The 11,239-nt window shown below is 29.1% G+C and overlaps 1 protein-coding gene and 1 pseudogene across 1 annotated transcript; one reads left to right on the top strand and one right to left on the bottom strand.

Annotated features, from left to right (window-relative positions):
- Nucleotides 1-1,404, top strand: part of LOC106323484 — a 4,867-nt pseudogene extending 3,463 nt beyond the window's left edge.
- Nucleotides 1,405-4,479: 3,075 nt separating this feature from the next.
- On the bottom strand, nt 4,480-5,206 carry LOC106326687 (protein RKD4-like). Its single transcript, XM_013764601.1, has 3 exons — nt 5,196-5,206; nt 4,662-5,097; nt 4,480-4,575 (listed from the first exon to the last, which is right to left on the bottom strand). Exons 1-3 carry the CDS (start codon nt 5,204-5,206, stop codon nt 4,480-4,482), a joined length of 543 nt encoding a protein of 180 aa, XP_013620055.1.
- Nucleotides 5,207-11,239: the final 6,033 nt, after the last annotated feature.

Here is an 11,239-nt window from a genome sequence, read left to right as displayed (position 1 = left end):
AGAGAAAATGAGTGGAAGATTAGATAAATCTACCTTTATAGAACACACAAAAATACATATCTAAAATTAATAGATCTACCTTTAAATGAGTGGAAGATGAGTACCATCTGATTAAAAACCTGCAAAAAAAAGATAGATTAGTAAAAAAGACATGAGACAAAACTGGAAAAAATTCATATAAAGTTTGGTGTTTTCAAGTCAAAGAGATTAGAGAGAGGTTGAAGAGTTTTAGAGTGATGAACATTACATTTTTGTTGCAGCAATTTGAGAGGAAGAGAGATAATGTGTAAATTTTTCTTTATATAGGGAGACAAAAAATCCAATTAGGTTAAATATTTTTGATTCAGACGACTTCCTAGACGACTTACAGAAAACTTTAATATTTTTAGCGGGAAATTAAAATATTTTTAGCGGAAACTAAAATAGAAGACTTCCCAGACGACTTACAAGTAAGTCGCCTGGTTTAAATTATTTAAGCGGAAAATAATTTTTAAAAAAAATTTAGGCGGGAATATTTAGACGACTTACATGTAAGTCGTCTGTTTTAATTTTTTCACCAGAGACTGAACTGTAAGTCGTCTAGACCCTAAACATAACCCCTAAACTTAATTAACTAACTAAACACTTCATAAAATCAAATTAAACTTCAAAAATGTTTATTATACACAAAAATAAACATGTATAGGTAAAAAATTAATTTTTCAAAAAAACATTCAAGGTTTCCAAAACCTAACCCTAAGAATACATACAATACTACAACATATGTTGTCAAACCCTAGACCAAGGAATACCATGATTCACTACCTACACTCATCTACTTTCAACTACACTCATCTATGTTGAAAACAATTTAATTTTGTTATATTTTAATTTATATCACTTAAAACTCTTTATAATTACATGATTTTAATTTTTCGCTTATAAAAATATTTTTTAAAAAATTTATAAATTATTTTTAAGATCAGCTACACCAGAAGACTTACTTTGAAGTCGTCCAGACGACTTACTTTGAAGTCGTCCAGACGACTTACTTTGAAGTCGTCAACATCTTAGACGACTCAGACGACTTACTAGGGCTATATTCGTAAAAATGACTTCTGTTTTTTTGTTTGGTCACAAGGGACTGGGCTGTAATTTCACGAGGCTTTTAGGTTAGTTTTGTATTTGATTCAAGTTTGAGTATAGGTTTGGGGTTAAAATCAAGTTGTGGGTTAGTTTTGGCAAATTTTCATGCTGAGGTAACCCAATTATTCGAAATTTAAAAACGCAGGGAAGGGTTTACTAAGGGTTTAAGCAAGTGATTCCATGGAGCCATGGAGGCGTAAGCAAGAGAATCTACAAAGGACGAATTCTTTCCCTATTCAAATCGAATTTCTATTCAATTTCTTCTTACTCTATATATAGTTGATATACTAATTAATTAGTCTTCTCTTGTGTTTACTTTATTTATATATAATATGCAATGAAATAACTTGTATTAAAATATACTATTAAAATTTAGGAATTTCGTTTTTTACTTCATATAATACTTTTATTGAATGCAGTTATTTGTGATTTATTTCGGAAACGATAAAACAAACTGTAGCGATAGTTATAAAAAAGGGTTAGACCAGATTATATAAAAGTGCTAAATTTTTTCACTAAAAATAATAAATTTTATCCCATTTTTATTTGATTCTTTTAGATTATTTTATTTTACATTAAATTATTTCAATGTAAAATTATTAATTTCATATTATATAAATTTATATTTTTGATTTGTTTTACTATGAATTTTTAACGTTAAAACCCCTCAACTAAGCTTGTTTTGGGTAAAAAAAACCCAAACTAAATATTTAACGAAACAAAACCCCAAACTAACTTTATTTAATAAATTAAACCCTAACAGGTCATAATTACCATTACTAAATATTTAATATAAAAAACCTCAAACTAAGTATTTAATATAAAACCCCCTAAACTAACTTTGTTTAATGAATTAAACCATAACAGGTCATAATTACCATTACTACCGGTAAATATTTAGTTGAGGGGTTTCTACATTAAGTATACATAGTTGAAGGGTTTTTACCATTAAAAATCTAAAAATCCAAAAAAAAATCAAAATTTTATCAAATTATCTAAAAGTTAGTAACTTAAATTTTCAAAATTAGCATTTTAATTTTTTTTTCTAAATATATTAGTTTGATGTGTTTTTAACATCAACATTATATATGTATAAATTAAAAATATAAAAACCCAGAAAATATAATAAAAATTATCTAAAGATTTATTATTACATTTTTATTATATAAGATATCATTTTTACTATATTTTCTTATTTTTTACATTTTTAATATTTTAGCAATTTTATTACTGGTAAATCTTTAATAATTTTTATTATATTTTTTGGGTTTTACATTTTTAATTTGTACATATATAATGTTGATGTTATAAACACATCAAACTCATATATTTACAAAAACTTTTAAAATGCTAATTTTGAAAATTTAAGTTACTAATTTTTAGATGATATTATAAAATTTTGATTTTTGATTTTTAATTTTTTTGATTTTTTTTTTATTTTTAATGTTAAAACCCGTCAATTATGTTTACTTAATATAGAAACCCCTAAACTAAATATTTACCGGTAGTAATGGTAATTATGACCTGTTATGGTTTAATTCATTAAACAAAGTTAGTTTAGGGGTTTTTATATTAAATACTTAATTTGGGAGGTTTTTATCCAAAACAAACTTAGTTTAGGAGTTTTAGCGTTAAAATTTTTTTTACTATTGATTCAGTTGTTGTTAACTAGATAACTAAATATGTTTTGTATTTAAAAATTAAAAAATATAGTTTTTCTGTATATCAAAAAATAAAATGTTAACTTATAAGAAATGGAAGGAATATTATTTTTACTGTAAATTCATTCAATAAACCTTTTTAACATTAAAATTTCCATTCTTATGTAAAAGGATCAACGTTTGACCGCTGAACATTTTGGGTGAAATGGTGATTTTCGTTATTGTATATAGGCCTGGAAAAAAACCAAAACCAAAGAACCGAACATGAGCCGAACTGAAATGCCCGAAACTGAAACTGGATTGAAACCTTCAAATTACAGAAGAGTTTTTATATTTATATATCTGAAATAACCAATCTGAACCAGAACCGAACCAAAAACCAAATAGATACCAGAATGTATAAAGATACTAATTATATATACATATAACATAACTATATATTTATATATATATTTACAATTTAAAAATCTGTTATCAGTATCCAAATTTATTTGAAATAAATAAATTATTACAGAGTGTCCGAACTATCCGAACTACCCAAAAGTATTCAAATAAAAATATCCGAAATATCCAAAGTAATTTGCAATATTCAAGATTTAACCTGAATTATCCGAAGTAACCAAACCTGAACCTGAACCGATTTTTCAGGATATTTTCGGTTAGTTTTAGGATATTTTTGATTTTTCAGCCAAACCGAACCAAACCGAAAATGAGTCAGATAGTAAATAGATCCTCTAACCCCTTATCAACTACGTGATACCCGAAATACCTGAACTGAATCGAACCAATACCTGAAATGCCCATGCCTAATTGTATACAGTGGAATTGAGCTCGTTTCTGTAAATTTTCTCAAAACTATTTAGAAATGGCAGTTAAATTGTGGAGCTCACATTTACATACAATCATTATATCACTCGATTTGTAAAAAACAAAAAAAAATAGATTTGAAAATTTGATTGTTTGTAATTACGATTTCGTTCAACTCACCAAACTTCCATCATATAAATTGCTTTAAATACCTAAAGAACCAACCCCATGACAAAAAAAATCCCTAGATATTTTAGATTGACTAATTGGAGTCTCCAAAAAAGAAATTCAAAAATAAAATGGCAACATGAAATAAAATTGTAGAGATTAAAACAATAAAAATATGGCCTCTCCGTTTAATTGTAGTTCTCGTTTAGATTTATGCTCACAAATTAAGAAAACATTTAATTTTGTATATTTTCTAAATAAAATCATCATTACCTTTACACCTAACAATATTTAAACCAATTGAAAAATAAGCTGGAGAATAAAGTTAATAAATGTTGAATTCAAATTATAAAACGATACTTATTTTGTAATGAAATTTTACTCTATAACGATAATCAAAATGAAACGGAAGTAGTATTCAATACTCCTTCGGTTTCAGTTCAATTGTCGTTGTAAGGTAAAATTTTCATTTCAAAATAAGTGTTGTTTTCGAATTTCAATGCAAAGTTTATAAACAATATTCTCCAGTTTATTTTTCTATTTATTGAAATAAGATTAGGTGTACAGATAATGATGTTTTATTTTGGAAACAAGTAAAATTAAATATTTTTTTAATCTGTGTGCATAAAACAACTAAAATGAAATAGAGAGTAGTAATCAGTAATCACCTTTCGCAAGTGCTTCTTTTTCTTGTAATTAGCTTTGAAACAAGCTTGCCTCAGCTTCTTGCATCAGTTAGCTCAGCATCAGGTTCTTGCTTTATAAGAATCCTATGTTCTTCCAAATTCTTCACTTCTTCCTCCATCCCAACACCCTGTCACCGAAAATATTAAACTTTCAAAATCATGAAAGCAATAAGACCTTATAACAGAATTAAATAATAGCAGCAGAGGTTCTTACCTTTAGATTACCAATGAGAGAGTTAAGACTCTTGAGCTTCCGGTGAGGCCACCGATGAATCCCAAGTTCTCTGCAACGCTTCTTCAGTACCGTAAGTCCAACGTTCAGTTCTTTAGCCGCATTTTTGATCGGTCGATCAAAGAACTTTTTGATCTCAACCATCTCCAACTTGTCCTTTGTCACAGTGTTTCTCTTCTTCAATGTTCTCATTTGGCATCTCTCGTTGGAACTGACACTATCATTGTTTTGGGCAGCCACATGTGAAGAGGAGTAATTTGAGAAGAAGAGTTCTTCTGTTAACATATCAGATGAAATTGTGTTGTTCCCTTCGATGTTTTCCGAGAATTCTTCAAAGCTAGTGGGATCGAACTGAGAATTAAACCCTGCACTTGGTTTTGGGTCTTCCGTGTACAGAAGTGAGTCCAGCGGAAGCAACCTGCAGAGCGAAATAGAGTAAGGAACACACACAAAATAAAACACAAACGAGAGATAACTTGTTTAGGAAGAAAGCGATTTGAGGGTTTTACAGCATACTTTTTGAGCATGTCAAAACATGAATCTGGATCATCCTGGTTTTTGATACTCACAGAATCGAGAGGAAGAACAGAGTTAGGATACAAAGCAGTGAAAAAAACACAGAAAAATAATTACAATAAGAAAATCAAAGGAATATATTGACGAATGCACATACAGTGTCTATGTAATAATATTCTTAGGGAACCGTGTGCAGTGTAATGGGAGTTCTGAGTCCCAAAGGATATAACGAAGTGATTTAATTAGTGGCATGGTCATGGAGGCTGAATTGTTTATTATTCTCTCAAAAATAGGTTTTTTTATATTTTAAATGCTTTATTTATTATGGTAAGTTGTATACTTCAAAAAAATATAATTGTGTTTATTAAAATTTTATTGGTTAAAAATTCTAGGAAATAGTTAGTTATAAAAATACTAATGTATTATATTTTTCTTAATATATGTAAAATTTTAAAATACACAGTTGATTATTTAAAAGAAAACTAGGAAATTAGGCAAACTTTAAGTTTGCAATTAGGACATAGAGTCACACTAAATTTTTATTTATAAATAGGGTCACTTTGCTTTTTGACCACTTTAAAAAATCAAAACAGTTCTTCATGGACACTTATAATCATGATTTTGCCATTCATATATAATAAACAAATCAAACAATAATAAAAATGACCCACTTTATTTTAGATACTGTCATACTACTACACATAGGTATCTCTCTTTCTTCACGAATCAACTATCTATTTACATTCTTCATCTTAAGATTGTCTCCTCAAAACTCCGCAAATATATCTTCCTTCTTCACTGATCAAAGTGTCGTCTTTAGAAATTTGTCTTCCTCTATCGAAGCTCCTTCCTCCATGTTTATATTAGGAAAATTAATTGTTGTGCCATGGCCGCCGCTAGTTACGAGAAAATACGACGTGAAGCAATCGGCGAGGATATTGTAAGGTTGGGATCTGAGCTCACTGTAAAGGAGAGATTGACAGTGGATATCCGCTGGAAAGGACCTAAGGCGACATTGGGATCTCTGAGGAGGTCGGTGAAGAGGGACGACATCAAGAAAGCTGTGGCGGAAAGCGAAGTCGTTTATGGAACACACGAACAAAATAAAACACAAACGAGGGATAACTTGTTTACGAAGAAAGCGATTTGAGGTTAACAGAACACTTTTCGAGCATGTCGTGGGTCATCCTGGTTTTCTATACTCATAGAATCGAGAGGAAGAACAGAGTTATGATCCATTTTGTTGACGATGCAGTAATAGAAAACAGAGAAGAAATACAACAAAAAGCAAAGGAATATATTGACGAACGCACATACAGTCTACGTAATAAGGTTCTTAGGGAACTGTGTGCAGTGTAACGGGAGTTACGAGTCCCAAAGGATATAACCGTGTGATTTTACTAATTGTATTGCAGTGCTGTGGTGACAAGTAATCAATCCGGCTAAGGCTATTGCAATGCTTTGGTGATTTTACCAAGTAGCTGTTCGTTTCATCGTCTAACATCTCCATCCAGATGATTCATTTAAATGGATTATCCAAATGATTCATCCATATATTATTTGGGATTGTTCGTTTGTCCATCCAGATGAATCAGAAGAATCATCCAAATAGACTTATGTTCGTTTCTTTATCTATATTTTCATCCACATGAGTTTAGTAAACAAATTACTAATATACCATTTTTTGATTTAATCATATTTTATTTTTGTTTCACTATATTAATTTTATTCATTATTTAAAATATAATTATTTTAAAATATGATTTTGGCAAAAAAAATATAATTTTGCGGTTTTAGCGGAAAAATACATTTCACGATTTTGGCAGAAAATTTGATTTGTGATTTTAACGAGAAAAAGTAATTTTGCGGTTTTGTTGGGAAATAAATTTTGCGGTTTTGTGGTTTTAACGTGAAAACATGTTTTGCCGTTATAGCAGAAAAAATGCATTTTTGCTGTTTTGGCAAAAAAAAAATGTATTTGCGGTTTTTGGCGGGAAAGTGTGGTTTGCGGTTTTAACCAGAAAGTGCATTTTTGTGGTTTTGGCTGGAAAGTGCGTTTTGCGGTTTTTGCGGGAAAGTTTGTTTTCCGATTTTGGTGGGAAAGTGCATTTTTGCAGTCTTGATGGGGGAATTTGTTATGGCGGGAAATTGTGTTTTTGCGGTTTGACGGGAAAATATTTTTTAGCGATTTTGGAGGGAAAATGGGTTTTTACAATTTTGGCTGGAAAATGCGTTTTTGTGGTTTGGTGGGAAATATGTTTTTGCGGTTTTGTCATTTTTTTCATGAGTGACAAAATGTTATTAACTGTAGATTTATAATTTGTCAATTATATCAGGGGTATAATAGACATTATACCATTTTGAAAGAACCATCTCCATCCAGATGGTTCAATTAGGTTTAGCGGACTGATTTTAAAAATTAAGCCTAATTAAAATCAAAACGAACAAAACTCTTATCTCCATCCAAATGGCTCATCTGGACGGGAAACAAACAACCCCTAATTGCATTGCAGTCTCACTCTTACTCAAAACCTCACTCCACCCTCCACATTCTCCCTCTATCCCATTTGCAAAATCTTTAACAATTTTTGTCATATTTACAAAGCTCTGTCTCAGATAGTATTTGATCAAATGATTTCAATTTTTTTTAAACATTCAATAAACTCCTATCCCTTATATTCACCCTCTTAGTAAGTAAAAACTATGAGTTGGTTTTTAATTACTATTTTATTTATCATATTTGTATCATGTTAGCAACCTTTTTAGAGTTGCAAGAATCAATTTATGAACCAATGAACTCTCTATATCTTTCTTTTCTAGAAAGTTGTTGGAAAATGTTGCTCTAAGTATTATCAAATGGCCAAAAAAATATACTAAAATGATGTTCGTTGAAAATAATAGATTTCAGTAATACTCAAAGTACTACGAAGTATGAACCTGTAGGAGATCATATTTATCTGCTATCATTCATTAAAAAATATCAAAATTAATTTTAAATAATATATGAAATATTTTTATCACGTATAACTACGATATCACTATTTAATTGACATCAACTAAATATCACTGTTAAATTATCAAGTTGAATTTGAATAATCTATATGGCATTGTGGTTTGTTCTCTTCTAGCTTTCACTATAAACTCAAGTTCGATTCCTTTCTTCGTAATTTTTGTGGAAGCCCACTGGTCCATTGGTTTAACTAAAGATTTATTAATACTTCTACACCAAGAACTCTAGATTTCGAGTCCCAGAAAAAACAGAATTATGCGAATTAATGGAAAAAAAAACTTACAATAGATCAATATCATGGGGCAAGAAGTACTGTCAAGCGTTGATCCGATAGAACGACTTAGGTGATACAGTCAAACATAAATTTTCAAAAGACAGGTAGAATTGTTGACTATAGAATCGTCTGTAATATCTTATTGTTTATAATAGCATAATTAACCAGCATTAAAAAAATTATCAAGTTGAACCAATTGTATATAACAAAGTTAGATGAAAGTTTATTTATATTAGTATGATTTATATTATCTTGAAATTTGAGTAGGTAAAATGTGGCCAACCAAAGGGCCAAGGGGTGGTCATGTTAAAAATCGAAAAGCGAGTATTCAAATCTATTGTACTGGAGTACATTAGAAGAAAAAAAACTAGGTAGGAAAATAGTGTCAAGCACCAGATTTGAATCTGGACATTTTCAAGGCTAAGTGCATTTGATCCAACGTGGCGCCATCATTTGATCCAAATTTGAATCTGGACCCACGCTTCACAACCATATTGGTCGAGAATCTGTTGGAGATCCCAAGTCAACCATTTTTTTATGTTGCCAAATCACATTTGTTTTCTAAACATATAAATAAAGAGATGTTTAATGTTTTTGTGAAAATGAAATATACTGTATTTGCAACATATTTGTTATTTTAAGATTTTTTTTTTTGTAATAATAATAAGTATACTTTGATTATGTATTTGCAAAACTAGCAAGTAGCATTTTAGCAAATTTGTCGCTTTGCTAAAAAAGGTAAATTTGTCGCAAGTTTTTAAACATGGACATTGTTTATGTATTATCTAGTTAACGAAATGTTGAGTGTACATAAAAATTAAAAATCCTTCAATATTTTTAAAATGCCTTAAGACCTTTTCAGTCCGAATGCTATTATTTTAAACAAATTAAACTATTATGTCTACGCTGAAACACGGACATCAATTTTAAAACCACGGAAAACTTTTAATTGTAGTTTAAATTTTAAATACTCCTAGCTGTTTGTACTTTAACAAAAAAAAAAAGATGTTAGTTATAGTATGTTTCTAGGAACGACACAATGAACCTGGACGGCGTGCGAGAGTAACTAATCGATGACCACCACCCTTGTGTGTACATTTAATGGCATGACAGCAGTAGAAGACAAAACAGTTGTAATTCTACAACTTAATGGCATGACAGCAGTAGAAGACAAAACAGTTGTAATTCTACAACTTAATGGCATGACAGCAGTAGAAGACAAAACAGTTGTAATTCTACAACTATTGACTTTCTACATTCATGTATAAAGTATCTCCACATAACTTAGATTAGAAGAAAAAAAGAAAAACTGTTTGGAACAAAAAAAGGAAAAAACTATACACACTAAATAGCCCTCTTGTATTTTTTTTAAATGACGCCACATATTTGTTTTCACCAGAGTTTATAAAATAAAACCAACTATAATAAATTTGAATTCAGAAAATTAACTGAGAACATGATTAAATGAAAATGTTATAATTTGATTAGTTATAAAATGTGAATGATAAAAGTGACATATATTGATAAGTCAAATGCGAATCAATTCCACATAGGATTTGGCTCTTAAAACTTGTTGGTATAGCTAATGCGAAATTAGATTAACTAAGCCATTCTTAACTACCACAAATTAAATTTTGGTTCATTTAAATCATATCAAAACTCTCTAAATTATTAAGATGTCAATTATTTTGTTTAAAATCATATCATAAAATTTGATGTATAATCTAAATATAGACATATGATTTGGAACGGTTTAGTGTTTAAGTTACATATAAGGTTTATGTGACATATATGTTTGGATATACAATTTTGGTTCGATCTAATTCATTTGGTTTTCCAATTCCATATTATGATTTCAAAATCATACATTAGTTCCATATATAATTCCTTATACTATGATTCACTATCATATTACCTATTTAGGGTTTGTTGTGTAGGGTTTAGGTTTGCAAACATGTAGAATTTAGGTTTAGGGTATATGGGGTTTGAAGACTAAAGTATACTACACAATACATTATGTTACAAAATTAAGAGATTTATAATAGTATGATATTTGGTTGATTGATAACCACGTAAAATGTGATATTCAGTTTTGATATTACAATAAAACCTCTATAAATTAATAAAGTTGGAATTTTTAAATTTAATTAATTTATAGAGATATTAATTTAGAAAAGTTTCTTTATTTTTTATTTTATTTTAAGATATATTTATTCTAAGATAAGAAAAATAGTTGATTTTAGTGTATAGACATTAAATGTTATTTTTTAAAATTTGACATTTATATTAATCTTATTATATTATTTGGTGTATATAATATATATTGTATATAATTTAAATGTGGTTTTAGATATAATATTACTAAATCTCATCAAAAATATATTAAGTGTTAAGAAAATATAAAGATAATTTTATTGTGAATATAAAACACACAAAATTAGGCTTTTTGCAAGATTGACTCAAAACTCAAAGTCAAACCTAAAACTGACTCATGCTTTTCTTGGATTTTTCTTTTGTCCTATTCACCCCACAAGTTCATGATATTCATGAAAATGCCATCACATTTTTTTTATTTTTTTTTTCCGAAAATGACATTTTTACTCTCTCACCCTCATCATCTTCAAGTAATTACAAGATTGCCATTGTCATCAATACCCCAACCACCATGAACAACCAATTTGAAGCTCTTAATGCACCTAAAATCGATTTACACTCTCTCTTTCTCACTTGTTATGAACTAAAAACAACATCTCTTTCACT

This window comes from Brassica oleracea, chromosome C2 (assembly GCF_000695525.1).
Source record: "Brassica oleracea var. oleracea cultivar TO1000 chromosome C2, BOL, whole genome shotgun sequence".
In the NCBI taxonomy this organism is placed as follows: domain Eukaryota; kingdom Viridiplantae; phylum Streptophyta; class Magnoliopsida; order Brassicales; family Brassicaceae; genus Brassica; species Brassica oleracea.
The sequence above is the reverse complement of the archived record's forward strand: the minus strand, read 5'-3'. Positions and strand labels throughout refer to the sequence as shown.